This window comes from Danio aesculapii, chromosome 7 (assembly GCF_903798145.1).
Source record: "Danio aesculapii chromosome 7, fDanAes4.1, whole genome shotgun sequence".
Lineage (NCBI taxonomy): Eukaryota > Metazoa > Chordata > Actinopteri > Cypriniformes > Danionidae > Danio > Danio aesculapii.
This window is the reverse complement of record NC_079441.1, coordinates 32,478,014-32,503,657: the sequence shown is the minus strand read 5'-3', so window position 1 is coordinate 32,503,657 and position 25,644 is coordinate 32,478,014. Positions and strand designations below refer to the sequence as shown.

The 25,644-nt window shown below is 36.2% G+C and overlaps 1 protein-coding gene and 1 long non-coding RNA gene across 2 annotated transcripts in view; both read left to right on the top strand.

Annotated features, from left to right (window-relative positions):
• The first annotated feature begins 2,051 nt into the window (after window positions 1-2,051).
• The window catches only part of LOC130232047 (uveal autoantigen with coiled-coil domains and ankyrin repeats protein-like), a 67,643-nt gene continuing 44,050 nt past the window's right edge, over window positions 2,052-25,644 (top strand). Inside the window, 2 exon segments of the mRNA XM_056461674.1 lie at window positions 2,052-2,594; window positions 3,652-3,782. Coding sequence (XP_056317649.1) covers window positions 2,559-2,594; window positions 3,652-3,782 — 167 coding nt within the window. The 5' untranslated portion in view covers window positions 2,052-2,558.
• LOC130232048 (uncharacterized) lies at window positions 24,685-24,913 on the top strand. Its single transcript, XR_008838084.1, has 2 exons — window positions 24,685-24,747; window positions 24,882-24,913. It is a non-coding gene; the product is annotated as an uncharacterized LOC130232048 (long non-coding RNA).

Below are 25,644 nucleotides of genomic sequence, written 5' to 3'. Positions count from 1 at the left end.
GTTTTACTACTAAGCAAATATCAAAACACAACTGTTGGTGTGAGAAATAGAATATAATAAGGCTTTGAATAAAGTTCAATGTCTTGTATATTTATTTATTTATTTATTTATTTATTTATTTATTTATTAAATTGCTTAACAGCCAAAAGTATTACCAATAAGAGTTTCTGAATTCAATACTGAGCCCCTTTAAATCATAAATCATTTCTTAGGGGTTTGAACCTACATTGGTCTCATGGTTCAGTTCGGTTATTATCATGCCATCGATTCGGTTTAATTCAATACCTCGGTGCATCACGATGCACTGACGTTGCTTTCCATAAACAATGTGATATTTTACTTAGCAACACAATTCTGGTATTAAAATTTTATAATTTTTGAATATATTTATAGATTATTTGTAAAAAAAAAATCTATGTAACCTATTGTACCTTTAATTTTACCTGCTCCAAGAAAGCACACTTATTTTAAGTATCAAACAAAAGTACAAGCACAAAACAACAAACATTTTATAGCAAATAAGCAAATTAAAATATTATCCCACTTCATTTTTGAGCATTGTTGAGCGAGTTCGTAAACGCCTATGAATGGTCACGTGCTCAACAGAAAAGGCTGCGATTGGTTCTAACAGTCAGAACGCGGCTCTGGTGTTGTTCAGCAAGCATTTACACAGACACTAATGTTAAAAAGCCACGGCGATCAGCTGATCCATCATAGACTGCGACGCGGTGGAGAAAACTCGCTTTGCAGACATGCTTGTGTCTGGATCCACAAGTAACGTTATTGTTGTAACATCCGGAAGAGGAGCTTTTTGCCTTAAGAACATGCCAGCAGGGGCCACAGAGTTTACAGCTTTTGTTTCTCCATAGCTGGGTTCTGATGTACTTCCCTGTCAGCAAACTCAAATGCAGTGAAATGTGCACCGTTATCTGCTTTTTAAGTAGTTGGAGCATTTTAATTACTCACGGTTTTTTCCCTCGCCATAGTAAGCTACTGCCATATAACACATATGTGATAAATGACGTCAGTACATAACGGGTTATGATTATTACGAAACCGAATGGTTCGCGTCTGCATCGTGTTGCTTCGAAGAAACCATTATTATTAGTTTTAACACCCCTATCAATTGTAATTTGAACTTTACTAATGTGTGTGTTTATAGTCTTCTATATAGTTTTGTTCTTTAATATGCAATTGAATAACACTGTTAACATTCAATGTGTTTATAGCCCATTCACCCAGTGTCCTCTGTAAAAGACAAAACAAATCCAAAATAGTCCCCTCTCTTACACATCAACACTCACTACTGTGCTTATTTAAGAGTCTGGATCCTATATGTGTCCTTTTCAGTTTCATTGTTTCTATGGGAAGGAGCAGGTTTTAGGAGTCGAGACCCTGCAGGCCCCCCTCATGTGACATGCTATATGCATGGCTATTCTCACATGTATGTTTCTGTATCTGCAGGGGGGGTCAAGGGGCATTTTAAGGGGTAACCGAATGCCCCCACTGGCGCTGGTGTGAAAATCTAATGCGTCCCTGCAGCCTTTTGATCCACTTTCACTTACTAAATTAAAAGCTGACGTCTTGCTTTTGGAAATAGATCTTTTGCGTAGTGTTTATCTTGCAGATTCGGAGACGGCGATTGTAAACGGGCTTTTAGGCTCCATATGCCAGACAGCTGATTGTAAAAAGCCGACATCTAATCCCGCTACTGTGCGCTTCATCCGTCAGCTCAGACCCCTCCCGGTGCGAGTGAGGCTGGAAGCGTCTCCTCAGACCGGCAGATGATGACCTGGTCTGGACCTGAGACTTTAATCTCCCAGAGATTAATGGTTGTAGCATTACGTGTGGCCGCGGTCGCAGGGTGGTATACTGTATGTGCCGGCGGTGCTGAAGTTCCTCTCATTTGGCTGGCCTTGTTGCTCACGGGTGTCACCGTAGCAGTTACTCATGGACTAGATATGCTAGGACGGTTTATTATTAGCACTTCTACCCCAATCAGTCATTGGAGGAAGGTCTGAGGGTCAAAATAAAGAGGTAACCACCCTGAACGGCTTGTCTGCGTGCTGTTTACAGGGATATTTTAGAACCGGGAGAGCTCACATATTTACTGCCAGAGGTTGAACAACCTTGCCATTTGGCATAGAGGAGCAAAGCAGACAGGAGGACAGAGAAGCAGTGTAGCTTTAGACACAGGCTACACCGATAGGAGGACGCTCTGAAAGAGAGAGGGAAGACACAGACTCTTCTGGAGGTGGAGCTGCTGTCCCGGGGCTGGTCCCTGTGCTACAGCGGCTCTCTCTCTGTGTGTTTGTGTTGGTTGCCGTGCCGTGATGATGTCTCAAGGAGAGGCTGTGGGCTGGAGAGAACTTCGAAGACTTTGCAGAGGTTTCTGGTACCCCCGCGGGGCGCAGGCTGCCTGCTGGAGAGGGGGATTCATCTGAAGACCACAAACCCACACAAACACTCGCTGGTTGAGTGTTCGATTTATCGGACGGGTGAAGGAAGAACTCTATTATTTTTGTACTTTGCCAGACCACTGCAAAAGGACCACCAAGATGAGTCGATGGCTCAAATGCACCTCCATGTACTTTGTAGGTATCCCGATTTTAGAGTTGTACTTTAGACTTAACTGTTTTTTTTTTCTGTTCTTTTTCGTGTATGTATGCAAAAGCTTAAGGCAGAGAGAGAGTGTGTGTGTTTTGAACCATCTAGAGAGTGACTTACAGTTTTCTCCATAAAGGAATCCAAGAATTCTCCAGGATTCTTGTGGAGAGTGAACTGTTGCTTAAGATTTTTGGAGCTTCGGGGTGTTTTGAACCGCATGCGTGAACGTGTGTGAACATGGCAGGCTTAAAGCATCTTCTGTTGAAGATTTTTTTTCTTTGGTTTATTGATGTGTTTGGCTGTTTCTTTAGGTCATATTTTGATTAATCAGATCTTTACTGTCGTAGGTGACAGCATGTCTTTTTAACATTTTTATAATGTATTAGATGTAAATTCAGTTTACTTTTGACTGACATTTAACATCAAATAAGTATTTTTCACAGCTTGTATATTGTAGTCAGTATATGAAGCGGGTCAAAAATATTCACAAAGTTGTCCTAAAACTGAGCAGCACCCATTCTTGTCCTAAAATTCTGAAAAACTTTTTTGATCTGCTTCAAATGTTGACTATTGCATATCATATATATTCATATTTACCTTATGTAACATAATGCATATCAAAAGTATGTAGATAACAAAGAAATCTATTTGAAAATAATATGTACAAGTACTGATCCCTGCCAACAAAAATGCTTATGGGGTGCAAAATAGAGTAGATGCATCTATTTTTCTTGGTGCAACTCAAATGTTCAAGCTTTTTTTTTTTTTTTTTTTTTTTTTTTTTTGGTTGGCAAAAGTATATTGAAAGTCTAAGCCTTTTATTTCCTTTTGAATATGTGGTGTGCTAGAGTTGTTAACATTCCTTCGTTCAGCTAATTACACTTGTGATCACCACCCTGATCATTAGGAGAGTCTTGAACAATAGCTGTCACCTCAGCAGTGTTATTGAACATGACACTGCTGTCTTTGTGTATATGCTGATGTTATGAGTGTGCTGATCTCTTTCTCTCCTTCTCTCTCTCTCTCTGTCGCTTTCTCCTTCAGAACACCGACTGGAATAAGTACGATGACCGGCTGATGAAGGCAGTGGAGAGGAGGGAGGTGGACAAAGTTGCAGCGGTGCTTGGCAAGAAGGGCATCATCCCCACTAAACTTGATGTTGAGGGCCGCTCAGCGTAAGTTCCTTTGTTTCCAGGGATGGGTCATGTCCATTGACTAGTCATCCAACAAGTAATGAGGCCATTTATATGATCAACTAGTTTATCTACATTTTGTTGTTGCTTATTTTGAGATATCACACCAGTTTAACAGTCATGTACTGTGAAACTTTGAATTCAGGGGAATTTCTTTGTGTGCTGTTTAACATAAGAAGCTGTCCCTAAGAAACGTGGCAGCTTCTAGTGGGATTAACCCGAAACCAGCCTAAATACACAGGGCATCCTTAAAACCTTTTAAATCGACTAAGCAGTGTACCAATTAGTTCTGCACGTCTCTGTCTTTCACACACGCAAACTGCAAAATTATTCAAGTAATTGATTGACATGCTTTAGATTTGCTTGTCTTTTTATTTTATTTTTTTATAGCCCTTTTACAATGTAGATTGTGTCAAAGCAGCTTAACATAGAAGTTCTAGTGAAATAGTGTCAGTCCAGTTTTCAGAGTTGAAGTTCAGTTTAGTTCACTTCAGTGTGGTTTAAATTTCACTGCTGAAAATCCAAACACTGAAGAGCAGATCCCTCGATGCGCAGCTCTTCAAGTCCCTGCCCTTCATCCCGTAAACTGTCTAATAATAATGAGACAGCAATATTTTGAAATTTAGGTTGCACGTCAGACAAGAAATGCAGCATCAAATCACCGTTAGAACAACTCCCAGACAGCACTGCGCACACTGAATGTTGCGTTGATGAGTTTTTCAAACATGGTAAAGAGAAACCGTGATCTTGATCATGATGATGATGATGATAACTTAAAGCTCTTAATTTGAATCATAAGTATATTCAGAATGCAGAAAGACAGGTCTATTGCTGACAATTGCACAGTAGGTAATCTTCCCACCATGGGTGAAGTCATGTAGTACATTAATAATAATAATGCAGACATATAATATATAATGTTAATAAGATGGCACCGCATGATTTTGAATGATTCCTGAGTTGTAGCTGAGCACTAGGGCTGTGCGATTTGGGGAAAAATATCTAATTGAATTTTTTTTTGACTGATTTGATTTACAATTTATTTTGTAGTCAAGCTTCAGCTCAATAATATGTAAGCTGTGGCAACAATTCTGTGATAGCTCTTACAAATTACCTGTTTTTGTTTGGTGTCTGTGACTTTGACATTTGTCTATTAATGCTTCTGAAGCAGCAGACACCATAATCCCAATGCTTTTCTGTTTGTTTTCTTTTTTTTTTTTTATTGTGGTCATAGTTCAGTTGTGCAATTCTGATTAGGCGGAATGAAAGTGTGCTCACTCAATTGGCTAGTAAGAGTAGGCTTGCAAGCCTCATGCAGTTTAACTAATTGCAACGTTTCAAATTGTGATTCGATTTTGATTAATAACACAGCCCTGCTGAGCACTGTGAGTAGTGTACATTCATAGCAATTTGAATTTTATTTGGTGTGCAGAAGAAGAAAAAGTCTGATACTTTATTATTGATGACACTTCATCATTTGTATTGATTCTGGCTAAAAAAGTAATTTTTATAAATGTTACAAGTTTAAAGATTTGTTGCATTATACAATATTGCTGATATTCAAGTATAACTGATAGTTTGACAGTGTTTTTATTTATTTATTTATTTATTTATTTATTTATTTATTTATATATATATTTTTTTAAATTCTGGAATGAGACCTGTTGTGCCTGCCCAAGGGTTTTAGTTAAGAATGGAAAGCATGTTGTGGTCAGTGATGTTCGAGCAGGCTCAGAGCTGAGCAGCCTGTATCTTCAGAAATTCAGTGAGTAAATCTTTGCTTGTGTACACTGACTAAATTTAGAAGCAGGGAGTTTTTTTCCCCAGTCCTAAACTGTGATGTAAACTGCTTATTTAATCTTCTAAAATCTCCCAGTCCAGAGAGCTTTGTCTTTTTATTTTTATTTTTGGATGAATGCAAGAAAAGTATTTTAGAGGTTAGAGGTCGATTAGTTGAACCCTGTTATTCAATATCTCTGATTGGCGTTCTGCATTATAACACAGCCACACAGTAGACATCAACACTAATGGATCAACAGCGTCTTTCCTGTTTTAGAAAGTTGGCCAAGTTGGCCTCCCATCCATCCCTATAGTTTTTACAGCCTTGACAGGGTCTATGTAGGGCAGAGATGGACACATTTTCAGCTCGATTTAACCACAGCTTTGTTTCATTCCCACTTTGGGTATTTCTGTCATAGTGTGAGATTCTTCCTGCTCTGTTGGGTGGAGAGAAGCTTGACTTGTAATAAGGTGCTAGAATTTCTCAGGACTAAATCAGGTGCATTTGCCGCCGCCACAGTCGCCGGGTCGGCGTTATAGTGTAACAGAGCTCAATTAATAAACACCAGCCTGTTATATGAAACAAGCTTGTGGACGTCTGCGCACCCTAATGGCTGCCAAATGACAGGAAGATGAGCGTATGCAGCCTTTTTGTGCATAGTCGAGTGGAATACACAGATCACATGTTGACTCGGGATTTGTGGAAATCCTCTACTCGTATATAGCAGGACCCCACATGCAGCCTGTTATTTTCTTCACCGGTCAGAATAGCTCACAGGGAGGCCAGACCGCAGGGCCTGTAGGGTGTAATCCAGTAGTTCTGGTGGGTAAATTGGTCAACTGCATTAGTATAGTATTTTTGCCCTGTGGGCAGATGGAACTGAGTGAATTCGGTGTGTGTGTGTGTATGTTGAAATAAGAGTGAGGCGTAAAGTACACCTGCTTGGTGGAGCTTGCTAATGCATGGTTTGCTCACAGGAAAAAAAGACCAAGCCTTCCTGCTGTAGATGTTAGCTTTTGTTTCTTTAACACACCCACTTATAAAAATACATTTATTCAATGTCTGCAATTAAAGTGGTGTCAAAATGTGTGTGGAAAAAGTCAGCTAGTAAATGTGCTAGTACCTGAAATATAATATATTCTATTCAGATAGCAAGAATGGTCGCTGATGTCAGTGAAGTGTCAGTTCACGTCTAATAAATTTTTCCTCAACTGATGATTTGCCAGATTGATGCTATGACCTGTCCTTCACAAGATTTATAAGTTAAGATTAATTCCTTTCGTAAAGTTGAGAATAAATACAGTTTCTAGAATTTACAGAGAGAATGGAGAAATGGTTTATTTGTGACGCTTACAGTACTTGAAATGGTGCATTTGGCTCAAACAGTCGGTACTGGCTGTTAAGATGACACGTTAAAACCTTTTGAAAAAGTAAATTAGTTCTGTCGCTTTTGTGGTAGAAGTTGCGACATAATTGTAATAAGTGAATCAAGGACATGAGAAATCTCTATGGAATAATGCTATGGGAAGAAGTGTGCTTTTAGCCAATCACAATACAAGATGCATGCAATCATGCTAGATGGATATCTGAGTGTTGTGCTCAGTCTCGACCCTACATTATTTTCCATTCAGCGGTATGGCAGCTCTGCAGTTTTTGTTGTGTGACTGCAGTATGAACTATCATACATCACTCAGATGTTTAATAAAATAATCAAATTTGGCCATATAGTGAAAGTAAAATGCTTCTCATGCAGGTTGATGAAGGAATCAGCCACAGTGTCATGATATTTGGTACTGGTGTGAATGACACCAAAAAAAAAAAAGTAACACTTGCTTGTTGCTTGTGTGAACAGCACATTTATGTAATTTACAGTAAAGCCGTTCTGATGTTTTTATGATCATTTAACAGGATTACTGTTTGGAAATTTATTTGTTGTTGAATTATCAAAAATAATTTTAGGTAAATGAAATTTACTTTTGAGTTTAAATAAAACCAAAATAGAGGAAAATACTCATTTGAAGTCATTTCAGTAAGTAATAATAGATAATAACGAATAATCAGTTTAGGATATTTAAATATAAAAAGGTCACAGAAGCAAATTTTAAGTACTATAATGTTGCTAGTGATTGTGCTAAAAGGTATTCAGGTCTGTAGAAGCACAACAATTATTTATATATCCGGATTTTAAAGTGTAACACCACCACCTTTCATAAAGCGGAGGCTTTGTATAGTTTTAAAATATTACTGCTTTAATACTGTACAAATATATAAAATGATTGAACAGAAGAATAGTCTCAAAGTACATTTTCTCATCATGATTGCCTTTGGCAAATGCTACATTTCATGTAGACACAGATAGAATTTTCTCGAGAAGGTCAACAGATTCTCTTGAGTTCCTGCTTGTGCTCCTGCCAGAGGCGTTAAAGCATTGCCTTCAATAAAGTATTTAAATTCCTAATACATTCCACGTTTATCAGATATTCAAATGTATTGAAATATCTTTTTGCTGAACTACAATTGACAGACTGGTGCAGCATTCAAAAGTGTTGTTTTGAAGTAAAACTGCCCCCCACCCGACCTCTCCAGCACCTCTAAAAATACATAATGTATCTTGAAGCCACAGATATGCGAGTCAGCCAAGGAGTTGGAGCCAAGCTAGAATGACATGTCTGGGTCTTCATGACCATCTGAGCCCTTCAGTCTCCTCTAATCGCCCAGGGTCATTTACCATTATTCCAGCCACCTTGCCTAATAAAATGTTATTGCTTGGAGTCATTTTTATTTATGCAATCATATTTGCTGGAGCTCTGACTCCTATTTGGCTTGCCTGGAACTTGTGTTTTAAACTTGCGTTAAATTGGAAAATGCATTGCTTTACTACATAGGGTTACTACATAAACTACATAGGGTTTAAAGATAGTTCACCCAAAAATGGAAATTCTATCATCATTTACGCTCCCTTGTTTTAAAACTTGACAAATTATTTTTTTCTTTTGAATATGAAAGAAAGAAAGAAAGACAGAAAGACAGAAAGAAAGAAAAAAACGCTGAACATTTTTGCTGAAAAGTCAATATTTGTTTATCCTACTATTTGGAACCACTTGAAATCGAATACGTAGAGAATTCATTCATTCATTTTCTTTTCGGCCTAGTCCCTTAATCCGGGGTCCGCCACAGCGGAAAAAAAATGTTGGAAACCTGTAACATAACAATAACATTTACAGGTTTAAAACTTCTTTATGTTGAACAGAAAAAGAGCTACTTAAGGGTTAGGATATAGTGAGTACATTTTTGGTTGAACAATCCCTTTTAATATCATTCATTTTCCTTCAGTTTAATCCCTTTATTTATCAGGTGTCGCCACAGTGGAATGAACCGCCAACTTATCCAGCAAATGTTTCATGCAGTGACAGCCCTTCCAGCTGCAACCCATCACTTGGAAACATCTATGTACACCCATTCACACACATACACTACGGACAACTTAGCCTACCAAATTCACCTGTATATCACATGTTTTTGGACTTTTGGAGGAAACTGGAGCACCCGGAGGAAACCCTTTAAACACGAGGAGAACATGCAAACTCCACAGAGAAATACCAATTGACCCAGTCGGGGCTCGAACCAGCGGCCTTCTGCTGTGAGGCGATTGTGCTACCCACTGCGCCACCCTTACATAGAGTGCTGCCCCTTAAAATGTCTATAATGTAACTAATGTATGACCTATGTATAAAGAAAGTGATTTACCGTTAGTCGCCACATTGCTGAAACGGTACAGATGTCACATTGTAAGACCAGAATTCTCTGCCTTTTTCCCCCTTCTCCAATTGCCACCCATGCATCACTCCATGGGTGGTTGTTTGGGACATTGTATGAACTTTTTCAAATGTCAAGCTTCAGGTAAAGGGCCTGTCTACATGTTTGTCTTTCTATTTTCACTGCCTTCAATAACACTTTCCAAACACAGGTTGAGAATGTGGATGTCATAATGGCCTCTTTAAACTGAGCTCAAATGCTAATTTTACAAAGTGAGAAGTTAAAGGGCTCATTATGAACACTGAGCAGTTCTTCAATGTTTTTATGCCTTTAAGCAGTGGGAGAAAACCATGTGCATGGAGACAACCGTTTCAAAAATGATCAAAGCAATGAAATTTAAAATAAATATAAATCTAAGATGAAAGATGACACTTAAATTGTGAGTAAATGACATTTTAAAGGAGTAAATGACAGTAACTCAATACTGAGCTTGGGGCAAACATCACAAATTTACCTTTATAACAAATAGCATCTGATATTGTGAAGTACAGTTGAAATCAGTATTATTAGCCCCCCTTTGAATTTTTTTTCTTCTTTGTTTTTTAAAATGTTTTCCCAAATGATGTTTAACAGAGCAAGGAAATTTTTACAGTATGTCTGATAATATTTTTTTCTTCTGGAGAAAGTCTTATTTGTTATTTCGGCCACAATAAAAGCAGTTTTTAATTTTTCCAAAATATTAGCCCCTTTAAGCTATATATTTTCCGATAGTCTACAGAACAAACCATCATTATACAATAAGTTGCCTAATTACCCTAACCTGCCTAGTTAACCTAATTAATCTAGTTAAGCCTTTAAATGTCACTGTAAGCTGTATAGAAATATCTTGAAAACTATCTAGTAAAATATTATTTACTGTCATCATGGCAAATATAAAATAAATCAGTTATTAGAAATGAGTTATTAAAACTATTATGTTTAGAAATGTGTTGAAAAAAAATCTTCTCTCCGTTAAACAGAAATGCGGGGAAAAAAAGAAAAACAGAGGGCAAATGATTCAGGGGCTAATACTTCTGACTTCAACTGTATGTATATTAATGTAAATCTATCGCATTTGCCACACTTGCAAAGAGCTGGAACATTTTGAAAATGCACTTGTAAATGCTCTTTAAAAGTGCATAATTTGACTTTGAAAATGTGTAAAACCCTGTGAACATTATCATACATCTATAGTTATGCATGCTTTAAACTACATGGCCTGCATTATGATAATGAAGTATTTTATAGATAATATTTTCACATGTAACATGTATGGTTTTATGTATGGAGACAGTTATTGGGAGAGAGAGAGAAAATGAAATTTTGACTGCAGTCATTTACTTCTCTAGAATGCTATGACTGAAGAGCAGGCATCAATTTTCAGCATGCACTTTCCCACTAAATTAACCTACCATTGGTTTTTTCTGTCTTTTTCTGCAGGTTTCATCTGCTGCTTCCAGAGGACATCTTGACTGTCTGAATCTCATTCTCAATCATGGTGTGGATGTCACTGCCACTGATGCCACAGTAAAGAATGCTTTCTCTATAATATGAGTGTCCTCCCAATGTTCCCTAATTTTTTGTTCTTAGCTGATAAAGCCTTGTTCTTCTGGGTGAACATTTTGGCCACCTGAGCAAAATCATTCTGGGTTGCTCTTTATTTTTGCTGTATGTTTACTTTAGGGTGTACACATCAAGAAGTTTTCAGTTTTCAAAATTTTCAGTAGTGAAATTTAAACCACACTGAACTAAAGTAAACTGAACTTCAACTCTGAAATCTGGACTTTACTAGAACTATGTGTTAAGTCGCTTTGACACAATCTACATTGTGAAAAGCACCAAATAAATAAACATGAAATCAATGAAATCTGTTTAAAAACCTAGTTTAAAATATTTTGCACATTTGCAGCGATTTTGTTTTATAATCTCACTATCTGACTAACATACCATTAAATCCATTAAATGCACATCGAATCATCAGAATTCAATGTTTCCCCTTATCCACACTTTATCTGGGGCTTTTAGATGTTATAAAGTCACCCAGCCATAAACAATCTCCTTAAGAGATCAGTTCTTCATTACGCTTATGTACTCATAATAAAATAATGTGAAGAATTACAACTACTTTATATAATATACATGAAAATAAACAGAAGTTGTCACTTTACTGTACCCAGCATTTACACCATTTTTACCAAGTCACTCGCAGAAAATGTGATATTCTGTTCATCTTTTTAACATGTATTGACACTGTGTTGCCTCTAGTATTGAGCTTTTTGGTGTGCAACCAAACATTTCTCTCCTTCTAAGAAAGCTTTTAGCCTCATTACCGGTTTGTGTGTAGCCCTGCCCCTTTTCAGCTCAGGACTTTTTGTCTTCTAGTTTGTGTTTCCGCAGCATAAATAGACAAATGTACAGTTTTACGAATGAGGCGCCACTTATAGGATCCTCTTAAAAGATTGTAATGCACATCTTAACTCTACAATAAAACCCACTTCAGCAGCTAATTACTCTTTAGCAGATAAGATGAGCCATAGAAATATACAGAAAGACCAGAATTATGCTCTATAGATTCTCCTAAAGCATGTGACTTGAGCACTTCAGTTATTTCTCATTTAGAAGAGTACAAGCAAATGGCTTTTTTATCTGTATTATGAACAGCATTATTTATTCATTAAAAAAAAAAATCCTTATCGTATCATCAGAGGTAGCTTTAGAGGAAGCACTGCAATTATTTGCCGTAATCTGAATCAAGACAATAACATGATTAAGGTGTTTACATGAGTTACTTTTTGAGTGTTCCTTCATGATCCTGTTAAACATGTATAACACATTTGCTTAACGTCATTGCGTCACCATGATATCTGCATTTCCTCTGGAGTTGCATGTAATTTCTGGTTGTTTCATTTTTTTATTTGTTGGCTTTAACTGCCGTTTGGCATTTTTATTCAGGAAGATTTCATGCGATGCCCCCTGTGACAAAGGAGATATTGGATGACAGTATGAACTGCTGGAAGAGTTCACACTGAGTTCAGTTTACGCACACTGTATGGGGAAAAAAACCCTCCACATTGGTGTTGATGCCAGGTTTCTATGGTCCATTTCTAGATGATCCTGTCACAAAATGTAGTGAAAATTCTACACTATAGTAATAGTTTGATTAAGGTACTTGCATGTCGGACTACACTTCAGTGAGTACATTTACATGGACGCCAATATACGATTTTAATATGATAAGACAATCTGATCATGAGTCTACCATGTACACAGCGATTTTGAATAATTTAGTTGGACTAAGGTCATAATCAAGCTAAACAAATTGACTTAAGACATGTGGAGTATGCTGATTTTGTTGTGACCTTAAATTGATATAACAGCTAGAGTGAGTGATTAATGCTCCATTTGTCATTTCATTGTTAAAAAGAGAATTTATTTACCTTGGCATTTATATATGTTATGTTGCTTTAAGAACAGTTTCCAATGATGCTTAGCGCTACTAAAGCGCGCCTGTAACTATTAGCAACTGACTCAGTGTGAGTGTGTGTGTGTTCCGGAGTTTCACTCCTGGTTCAGTATATCGATAACAACTTCAGGTAAACAGTTCATTGTCGTTTAAAACAAAGTATTCCAGTCGTCATTATGCTGCTAATAGGAAAAAGACAGAACAGATTTTAGAAGCACTATTAAAGTGCAGTACAGACATGTAAACACCTTAATCAACTATTACTGTCATGTAGGAGTGTTCGGCTGCGTTTTGAAGAGGATAGTTCATATAAACACTGCTGTTTGCCACTATTCTCTGCATCCTACCGAGTCTGAAGGACCACAGACACACACATCATGAAATCTGGAGGTTTTTCTCCCCTATGCCGTGCGGTATCAAATTCCATTTAAAACAACACTCTTTCAGCAGTTTATACTCTCATCCAATATCTCGTTTGTCATGGAGGCATGCATTAAAATGTTCCGGATGAAAGTGAAAGTGCCAAACTGCAGTTAAAGTGGACAAAATAAAAACGAACATCAGAAAGTGCCTGAAACTTCAGAGGAAATGTGGACAGTGTAGGGACGCAATGATGTTAATTGAATGATGTTGCTATAACATCTAAAAGAGGATCATAAAACGAAAATTTTAAAAAGAACTCATGTGCACACTTTAATCAATTATTGTCTTATTCAGATTAAGGCAAATAATTCGATTACTGACGGCTATGTAAACGTAGCCATTGTTGCTTCCCTAGATTGAGAGGTTGATTAGGGACCCGCAAAGTGATTAAATTCAATTCAATTCACCTTTATGTATAGCGCTTATACAATGTAGATTGTGTCAAAGCAGCTTCACATAAAAGGTCATAGTAAATTGGAACAGTGTAGTTCAGTTTGTAGTGTTTAAGTGTTTAAGAGTCCAAATACTGAAGAGCAAATCCAATGATGCGCAGCTCTATAGATCCCGATAAAACATAGGCTAAAATTGAATTAATATTAAATTATAGTAGAATCTTGAGCATACTGAAATTTCTACAAATCCTGCATTGGATGTAATTTGATTTTTACACTTTGCACCACCCTGTAAAAAATCTGTTAAATTACAATGGATAAACAACAGCAAGTTTTTTTTGTTTGTTTTTTTTTGGTTCATAAGCAAGAGACATTTCAAAATGTACAATAAACAACTATATTCATTGATTATGCCGTTTACTTTGTAATACACGGACAAAAAACAATACCAAAGCAGGTGATGAGTCGCATGATGTGTCAAATTTCCACAAGAACAAATGCTTAATTAATATATTTAGAAGATGTCCAGTGTCATTCACACAACTACTAAACACTATGAAGGTATCACACTTGACACTAAAGTAATGAAATAACTTTACTCTCTACGTAAGTGCAATTTGTCCGATTCTCACTGTGGATTGCTTGATCTGAAACAATTTTTTGTTGTCTGATGACTCCTATTGATTTACTCTTCTGTTCCTGTAGGAAAAAAGGCCTTGCACCTGGCAGCCAGAATGGGCAGTCATTGGCGTTCAAAAACTACTGCAGGTAAATATGCTTTTCACAATCAGCAGCTCTGAGAAATGGATAGAAACTCGGTGTACTTGGACGCTCTTTTCTGTTTACCGCTGACCATTCTGCTCCATTGTGTTTCCTCTTTTTGAAGTGGAGAAAAAGTATTGAATCATATTTTTGAAGTGTAGATGTGAGGTTTTTCTGAGGACTTTGATGACGAGACCAACTTCACAAAGGGTTATTTGCAGCCTCTACAAAAACAGTCACTATCAGTGTGGTGCAGTTTGTTTTTCTCACTAGTGTGCATTAATATTTCACATCAGTTTTTCTTGCGAGTGTATTTGTGTCATTTATTCAAAAGAGCATTTGTGACAATTTAAATACTGAGAAATCAGCTTGAATATTGTCTAAATAAGTAAATGCTTAGCAATGCACAATTACTAATCAAATATGTGTGTTTTATAATATTTACAGTAGGAAATAAACAAAAAAAAAACATAATTTAACATGATCTTTACTTAATCTAATAATGTTTTGGAATAAAAACATCAATATTATATATTATTTCTTTTTAATTTTGTAACATGTTTAATGGTTATCGAAATTAATGTACAATGTGGCTTTTACAGACATAATCAAAGGCAAGTTTTACAAAAAATGTTCAATGGGTTGTAGAAATTATAGTAATCCTAATATTAGTGACCAGTTAGTCACAAGTCTCTGGAAAGGCACATAAAGAAAACGTATGTTTTCCACATCACAGCACAATATAATCAATATTTGCATATGTTGATTAATTTTTCGAATCGCTTCATTCAAATCTGTGTTTGAAAAACGCAAAAAATCAAGAAAGAGATTGAGTCTTTAGTCTTTTGAGTTAGTTATGAAGTTTCAAACCGTCAACTGGGATAACAGTTTATAGTTTAGATCAGGGGTGCCCAAACTTTTTCTTATGAAGGGCCAAAAACAAACTTGATTGAGTGCTGTGGGCCAGAGGTAAATATAGCAAACTGTTATATTAAAGTTGCCATGGGTAATTTCCTAATATATTTTCCTAATGTAAAAAAAAACTATTGCTTTATATGAACTAATGCAGTATAATTTAAAAGTTTACACTCGCGCACACACACGCACACATGCACGCACACACACACACACACACACACACACACACACACACACACACACACACACACACACACACACACACACACACACACGTGTGTGGGTATATATATATATATATATATATATATATATATATATATATATATATATATATATATATATATATATATATATATATATATATATATATATATAATGAACTTATTACAGTAAAAACAAAAGCAATCACATTAATTACACAATGGAGTTCAATGCCAAATAGCAACACGAGTCAATCTTTTGCATTGATTTACTCGTGATGTTATGTGCATTATTATTATCTGTCGAGAGACAGTAGCCTATTTACATTATTAAAAATTTGATTCATTTACAACATTTAGTTGAAATGCTTAATTTCAGTTTTCTATTCTTTGACTAACAGTCAAAAAGGTTACATTAAATTCAAAATGATGATCTCTGTTAAAGGGATTCTTCCCAATGCTCCCATCATTCTCTTTTCTGATGAGATAGTGGGCCAAATAAAAGCTTACCGTAGACTTTGACCCACAGGCCCTAGTTTGGACATCTTTGGTTTAGATAAAACCACTGATGTTTATGGCCAAAATCACCACCATAAAAAGAAAAAAAAAGTTGTAGGCAGCAATTACATTATTTAACCAATAGATGGCGACAACCAGCCATCAAAAATATGCCACTGAATAATTCTTTAAAAAGTACACTTCTAGCAATGAAACATGAAGTGTTATGAGTGAATAACTGAGTCATTTATTAAAAATGAGACTAGAAATAAATATGGGCTGTACAAATTATAAAGTTAAATTTCTACATTTAGCTTCATCAGCAACAGTAAGTTTTTCTATTTATTCAGCTGATTTTTTCTTAATTGTATTTTTACTAAAATTAATTTTTTTTAACTTCTGTTTGTTAAAACAAAAAATGCCCTGCAGTGCTGTTTTTGTAATAAATGGAAGGCAAATTACAACTACCCCCAATCCCCCCCTCACTATAATGTGATCCAAATGGTGAGATTTGTGATCTGTTACACCACTACCCAAATATACCTAAGACTGGTTTAGTGATCTTGGGCTCCATATTAATATTTGGACATATTCTCTTTGAATCTGCATTGTTATCTGTAAAAGAAAATGCTGCAACTTGTTTTTCCCCCCAGTTGCTTTCAACTTTCATTGCTATTGGCAAGCGTACTCCAACCCACAGGCTCATTAGCAAATTCGGCGCTTATTTCACTAAGCAGAAACCAATGACCTGAACTCAGCTGCATAATGCTTGAACCTGACATCCTGATTATGAGGAAATTATGCCATTTGAAGGCAAATCGAGCAGAGCTTGTTTACAGATACGCTTTTTAATTTGAACGAATTATCTCGCGCGCACAATTTCACAAGAGGGTAAAAAACCTGTCTATGTGAATGATGTTGCTCGAGATAATTAAGATGATTCCTATCACTTCCCTGTTAATGATTCTGACAACAGCATCTTTGTCTCCATGCCTTGTTTGTGTTAATTGCTTGTTTTACAGGGAGCAGGAATCTGACTAATTATGAAAAAGTGAGCGTACATGTTTGTCTGGCGCCTTTGTGTGGAATTATTCATCCAGCCAGTGACCTGACTGCTATATAGAGTGCTTGTGCGGACAACATTGAGTCACTGGATGGGAGCATTTTCCGGGTGTCTGCAGTGTTGACAGGCTGCCCATACTGTAACCTGCAGTCTATATTTCTATGCCGTCATCATGTGCAATGTGATCCCTGCTCCTAGAGTTACCCAGGACACAGTTAGCCAGCAGGACCATGTGACCTTGCTACTGGTTTTGGCGGCTGTTGCTAGAGCGTAAGGCGTTTTTATAGTGGCTGAAGTCAGAGGAGCTGTTTTTTTTTTGGATGGAGAAAACTGAGAAAGTGCTGGGTTTGGGAAACTAGGGCACAGAGTGTGAAATATGGAGAGAGTAAAAGAGATTTAGGAAAAAGAGGACACAGAGGGTGGTGGGAATGGAAGACCACCAAAGCCAGTATCTTAGCAACACTCTCCCTTTCTTGACCTGGTTTCAGAATCATTGCAAAGCAGAATCTCACACTCCCGTGTCAGGCATGTCCATACTTCTTGTTCATCAGATGTTTGTGAAAGTTTAGACTCATCCTTTGACCTTTTAAAGCTTAACAAGCATACAGTGTTTGTGAATGGCCTGAGTGTGACCACTGTTTTGTCCTTTCAGCACAATTGCCCAGTGGGAAACGTGGACCTGCAGGGAAGAACAGCTCTACATGATGCTGGTAAGCAAAAGGTTTTGTGTGTTTTGAGAGATTTTATTGGAACTGAACTTGGGAGAGACCTTTCTTCCACCTGGGGGTTTCACCTCTTTCTCCATTTGTCCTCATCCTTCTGTTTCTACCATTTCTTCTGTTTCTTACCTCCTAAAACAGAGGAAGTGGGTAGTGAATGAATGATTGAATGGGATTCTTTTGTTATAGTCAGTATTTAGTACATGAGTTTATATATCCCTATTTTATTTTGAGTGTGATGTTAGCTTGGTCTACTGAATCTAATTTGGATAATTGGGGGAATGTTTAGGAATATTATTATTATTATTGTTGTTTGTCTTTGCAGTTATGGCCGGCTGCTCCTCTAGTGTGAAGCTGCTCTGTGACAGTGGCGCATCAGTTAATGCCAGCGACTTTGTGAGTTAATATGTAGCTTGTGGAATATTTCATGTCCTTTATATTGTCTCAATCTTTTCACCTGAACAAACATACTGAAATGTTCTGTGTTGTATTTTACTTTCCCTCAAATGCACTTTCTCCTCAAACGTTCTCACAGATGATGCCTTTTATGTCTTTTCTGTTTGAGCTGATGCAAACGTGCATTTTATACGTGTTTGTTTGTAGGACGGTCGGACCCCATTGGTGCTCGCCACACAAATGTGTCATCCACACATCTGTCAGCTGCTGTTAGAGCGGGGAAGTGACATCACAGTCAGAGACAAACAGAATAAGTTAATATCACCATCATATTTCTCTGTAATTGGTCTTTATTGACTTTTTTTGTGTTTTTCTTGACATACGTGCTAGATTTAGTTGCTGAATTTCCTGCATCTCGTTACTTCATCTATCTTTTGTTTTTGTCGCATCCCAGACATTTTTTACTTGAATGAAAGCTACAGACACCAGTCTCACATTGAGTGTAGTTGTACAAAAACATTTCACGCTGCTTTTTGTTTTATCATTTAAATTTATTACTGTAATAATAGTTCTACTTTTTTACTGGCATTTTAAAAGTCTCTAGTTATCTATAGTAGATAAAGAATCGAAAACATGATAAAAGGAACTGCCTATTTTCATTTTGATATTAACTTAACAGACACTAACAATGTTGAGGTGTCGTGTAGTTACTCGTTTATATGACCGTCATCTTCGCTGTATGCATATTTATAACAAAACTAAGCCTATAACATAACTGCCTTCGTTCATTTTCATTGAATAACAATTTTAATAATCTGTGATGGCCATTATAAAAATATAACATACAATAAGTTTATACATTATAGGAAATATAGGTAAGCAATCAGTCAAATGTTCAGAATCTGTGTATGTGATTACATAATATATTACCTTATCTTTTTACTCAGCCAAAACGCGTTACCTGAGAACAGGTAATAGATTCAAAAGACCAAAGATTCATTAAATAGAGACTAGATTTAACAACTATCACAGTTAACAACTATAGTGAGAGGAGATTCAGCGGAAGATCATTGATGAACTGTTTGAGGTGCGCTGCTCTCATCTGAGGAAGTGTGCTCAAAGCACCTGCTGACTGCCTGGAGCTTAGACATCCACATAAGCTGCAACGCTTGCCAGAGTGTATGTGTGGTCATGTAATGTGCGTTTTTAGTGGTGTAGTGTGGGCGAAGATCTTTTCAGAAATGCTAGGTGAAACGCCAGTGTGGATGTGGATCATTTTCATTCCAAAACACTCTTTTAAAACCAAAACATATTAGTGTAAATAGGGCCAAAGTCTCAGACGTTCACAGCTTACTTCTGTGGATGGAGGAATATAAACTGTATTTGTGTTGTTCTTGTCTAGAAATTTTAGAGACCTTAATAAATGGGTTTTGGTGTCGTTGGCAATTATCTTTAAAGATTTGTTTGTTCACTTCTTTGTTCCCTCAGAACCGCATTGATTCTTGGCTGTGAGTACGCCTGTAAGGATGCCGTGGATGTTTTGTTAAAACATGGAGCTGATGTCACTGCTGTGGATGGATTCAGCCATGACAGTTATCACTACGCACGACTCAGCAAAAACCAGGAACTGGTCTCTCTTGTCAAGAGTTACCTGGACAGTGCCGCCAAAGGTTTTTAGTTCTTTCTGTTTTTATATTGTCACTTTTGTAGGTCTGCAATGTTAAAGGGCTAGTTCACACAAAACTGCAAATTCTGTCATTAATTTATAACCTTTCACTTGTCTCAAATTAAAATTTATTCTGTTTACTCACCCTCAATTGGTTTCTTTCTTTTGTTGAATACAAAAGCAGACATTCTGAAGAAAGCTAGCCATTCTCTTCCACATTGTTTTTTTTTTTTTTTCAACTATGGAAGCCAGTAGTTACTGGTTTCCAGCTTTCTTCAAAATATCTTATTTTAGGTTTAGTAGAAAAAAGAATTTCAGAAAAGTTTGGAGGGAATTGAGGGCAAGTAAATTTTAGAGCAATGCGTAAATTCATTAAGTGAAAGGAATTAAAATGGACAGTACTTTAGAAGATTATTAACATTAACTGAACTGCCAAATGCAGAAATAACAAAAGCATTCTGGTTTACCAGCGAAATACTTGATCAATTATTGTATATTAACATCAGCCAGTGACTGGAAAATGAGGTTGGAGGTGCAATTTTATGGGCTGTTGCATTTTATTCTTGGTGTCATGAGCTGTTTGTCACATCAGACAGAACTCTGATACACTGGACATTCGAGGTGTAAATTAGAGAGAAAGTTATACGTTTAAAACTGACAGTGAATGAGTATGAAATAGGGCAAAATCAAGCAGGTTATAATGTGTAGTTGCTCATTGCAGCTTCACAGACTGAAAAGCTTTTGTCCAGAATAAGCACACCAAATAGACAAATCTGCAACAAATGACCAGAGCAGAAAGAAGTAATATACCAAGAAATTGCTGATAATAACTGCACGGCAGATTGCCATTATCATTGTGACCAGCTGCCTCTGTTACCTTCTTTTTTCCATTATTCCATTTCATTATCTTTTGTGTTTAAGTGTGTTTTTTATTCTCCATTTAAGTGTGCTTTTTTAAAATTGTGAAACTTTTCTGTGAAGCTGATGAAAAATTCAGCTTTTCTTGGTGTATATCAGCTGAATGCAATTTTTTCGGCAGTTTTTAATCCTTTTTTTCCCCCTGCAGTTCACATTACTTTGTTGCATCACTTTTGTCTGAAAAGGCCTTTATCAGGTGGTAAGGTTATTGAGATCAAAGCCCCAAGAGCTTGTGACAAATGCTCGCTGACAAGAGCGTAGAGCAGTTCTGTTTCAGCATTATGCTTCAAAATGAAAAGTACAAGCTATATACCATAGTTCCTGAGGGTAAATCAGCATCCTCCTATGTTCAGGGAATTACTAATTGAACGTTACTTATTTGTATTCACAGCAAAAGAGGCTGCCAAGATGGAACAGAAAAAGAGACAGGTATACACAGCATTTTCACTTTATTAATTTTTTCCGGAGTATTCATGAGTTTAAATGGATTTAATAGTTCACCCATAACCAAAAGTTCTGTCATCATTTACTCAATTACAAATCTATTTGTCTTTTTTTCTGTTAAACACAAGGGAAGACATTTTGAAGTTGGCTGGAAACTTGTAAACATTGACTTCCATAGTATTTGTTTTACTTACTATTGGTGTCAATGGGGCAAGAGGAGTGGGATGCATTGGAAAATAATAAATAACATGAAATCCAACCTGAAATCTCACACAGAATTTTAAGGCATTTCAAGAATAGATTTGATCAAGTGGTTTTTACCAGATGTCATATTGGGCATACTAGAATAACCATGGTTTTTTGCTCCAAGGTGAAAACCCTACTCAGTGTTTGTACAGCACAATTCCCCTTACTATAAATTTTTTTAGAATTTTTTTAGAATTTTTATCATGTATTAACACAAAAAATCTTATTTAATGTATGTATTAATTTGTTTGTTGATTTTTAATTGTATATTATTGAAAGGTTCCTGCCATGAAAATAGCCTTGATTGCTGACATGGCATTAAATAAAAAATACAATACATTACATTAGATTACATTACATTACATTGACGTCAATGGTTGCCATTTTTCAGCTTTCCTCAATGTCGTCTTTTGTGTTCAACAGAAGAAAGAATCGAGCGTTTGAAACATCTTAAGGGTGAATAAAATGTGAGAATTTGTTTTTTGGTTAACTATCCCTTTAGAAAAGCACACAATATTCCCTCAAGGTTTTCTCTTTCTCTCTTTTGCTAGTTAACTTCTATTGGTGTCTGAGTTTCATTACTGACTCTCAAACAGACTGATATATTTTCTTCACACATTCTGCACAGAGAAAAAGGCTGCCCTCATTGCAATTTCAATGAAGCCGTCTAGAGCGGCAAGACTAGAATCATACAAATGGGATTTATGATTGATGAGCATAGAGGGCAATTTAGTTCTTTGTTTCTCATTTCAGCACTTGTGCATCTATCATATTAAATGGAAAATAAATTAGTTCTGGCTAATATAATTTCTTATCACATAGCCAGTTTCACTGTCCTAATGCGCTAATCTGACTGCAGTACTGTGGAAACTTTTACACATTACTGCCACCCAGTGTTCAATGGAAGTAAGACAAAATTCATTTTAGCAACTAGGGCTGCACGATATTGAAAAAATGTGGCATTGCAATATTTTGCTTTTCTGCGATTTATATGTTGCAATATAAATGCAATTTCACCAGATGACTTGAATAGCTGTATTTGAAAAGAATTTATAATTTTAAATAGATTATGACTTTGTTTGATTATGATATAAGTGTATCTGCATAAAATATAATAAACAAACTACAAGCATAGATAAATACAATAAAAAGGTTTTCTGAGAAGTCTAATGGTATTCAGGTGCAGAAATTGAATAATCAAATGTAAAGTAATACTGTATAGTCTCCATTGTATAAAATCATCATCATTATAGTCACAGGCTTCAAAACGCATGCAAATGATAAATTACAGGATAATCCAGACTTAGCATTGCGTATTATGCCATGTGACTATTGGGAATTATCACATTGCAATATCGATGCTGAAACAATATTGTGCAGGCCTAAAATTATCCATATCTAGATCTTTTTTTTAAATAATTAGAACACTTCTCATCCTAAAGTTTGAAAAGGTTAGTTGTGTATGCCCAAAGTGCAATTTTGTAAAAAAAAAAATACCTGAAGGCATTAAATGTGCAGCAAAACTTTTTCAAAACAGAAATAAACTTCACCTACTCATTTTTTAACGTTACAATTAATCAGAAGTGTATGCAGAGCAGCATCTGAATAGTAGTATTCTCTAAAATTATATAACACAACCACATGGTTTTTCTGTCAGTAGGATTTTTCAGTCTTTCAAAGATTTATTTCATAAAGATTTGTTGGTTAATCTTTTACCATTTATTCATACTATGAGATGCATAGTTAGTTAAAAAGCCATCCTTAACATTTATAGTTTTCTGTCTGTCAGTTGCAGTCTGTTGAGATGGTGTCTGAAACCCCTAACCGTGAGAAGATCATACAGGTAAGGGCCAATTATCTCCACGGGTGCATCTCTGTCAGTTTCCTCGTTCAGTAGGCAGAACACTGGTCAGGGGGGTCAACTGTTTTAAGGGCCATCTCAGTTTCAAAACTCTTCCAGTGCACTGAAACATTCGCTCTCTGAAAAGTCCCATAAAGCACAGTGAAAATCAGGAAGCATCAATGTTACCACTATGTTCCCTTAAAAGAATTTTGAAGTACGGGAAAAAAAATATATATAAATAAATAAATATATAATTTTTTTTATTTATTTATTTATTTTATAATTATTTATTTATTTTTTTTTATAGAAATTAACTACTTATTTAACAATACATTAGCATAGTTGGACAGGTGCATCAGCATAGTCAGACAACAATCTAGGAAACATTTATAAATGATTAATGGTTGAGCTGTTGCTGGTATATGAAACTGTCAAATTATTTATCTATAATGTACTTAACTTATATCAGACAATAAATATCAATCAGTCATGTTGTTATTCAAAAACTCCTGTACATATATTGTCTCATGTAACAACCAGTGTCCCAATATCTAGTGAACCAAGCTCATTACTGCCCTTAACAGTGCCTGAATTTGTATACACGACCTACTGATTCACACCCTTGGGAGCAGATTGAGGCGGGCCCCATGATATTATTTCTTAAATAGAACAGATCCTGCACATTCATTGATGCATTCTGTAACTTATCTTTTTATTATTAGGCGTGACCATAGACATTTTCTGTATTAATAGAAGTCAGTGGTCATTGAGTGACTTTGTCTGCAATTGACTGTGTGTTTTTGCCTTTTCTAGGACCTGGAGAAAAGAACGAGAGCCAGCAGGAGACTCTAAAGAAGTTCCACCAGGAACAGAGAACTCTGCTTGATAAAGTTAACATGCTTCAGCAGCAACTCAGCCAGGTGGCTTTTTTCTCCAGTCTTTTAATAATTGCCCAATTTATGTAGAAGTTTGTGCCTTAAGCAGATGTTTCAGCACTGCAGTAAATCTAGCCTCATCTGTACTGTATTTAACTGAGCAGGCAGTTATTTTTGCATATTGCGGTAGTTCTACAGATATCTTGTGTAATGCATGTATTCTATATCATTCTTTCTCTCCTGTCCTATATTTCTCTCCTGTGTATATAAGGAGAAGTCAACAGTGGAGGACATACACAAGGAGGTAATTCATGTGTTTTTTTTTTTTTTTTTTCTACTATAGTGAACCTTGCCTATTGTCATCCATTGTAGGTTGAGTGCAGGTTTTTTTTTTTTAAAGGTTCAATGTTTGTTGCTGTTAAATATGCATGTTTATTTTTTGTACATCAGAAAGAACAGCTGAAGCGTTTACTTTCTGCCAAAGAGAAAGAGGAGGGAGCCAGGGCCATTGAGACTGTGAGAGTCCAGCAACGGAGCCATTTGGTCAGTTAAAGATTTTTTTTCTTCTTTTTGCAAGATGCTCATCAAGGGCTGCTGCTCGTTAAATCCAGATCCAGCAGATCATGATCCAAATTGGATGAATAGTTGAATAAATTTGCATGTTTTTTGTTTTACAGGAAGATTACCCTGGCCAGTCTGTGATCAAAGGTGATTTAATCTTTGAAATCTGGATTTTTAGACTGTGATAAATTACAACCCTTGGTAATAGAGACCTCATTGTAAATTGCACTGTAAGTACATTCATGCATGTGTGTGTTTATTCTGTTTTTGTTTTTTTGCAGGAAAAGACAATGTGCTAGTTCGACAGTCACACAGCTTTGACTCTGCACAGGTGAGCTTTCTTTCTTTCTTTCTTTCCTTCTTTCTTTCCGTCTTTCCTTCTTTCTTTCCTTCTTTATTTATTTTAAACAAATATTTTAACAGACAATGGCAAAAAGAATTGTATTTTATATATCATTTTATTCATCATGTTAACTACCTCCAAAGCATTCAAGGAAACAACTTTAAATTTAAAGTATTTAATGGAAAAGATATGGACTTAATTAATATTCAGGAAATTACTGTTGTGCTGCTGCTAAATATATATTTTTAATATATTTTAAAAGACTGTTAAATTCGGAATTAAGGTTAAAGCATGCCTTTAAAGTATGGTATGCTTTCTGTATGTCTGAGAACTTTTTTTTATACGGAGATATTGCTGTCCTCAAGACTAAAAATAAAAAGTCATGCACTGATTATAAAGGTTTGCTGAGCGTGCGCAAGCTTTACACACTTTCTTCCAAGTTTTGGTATTTTAGGTATATTTTTTCCTCTGAATATGTTCAGTAATGCAGACCGGCTGTGTCAGCTGTGTTAAGCTTAGGAGTGAGGCGGTGGCAG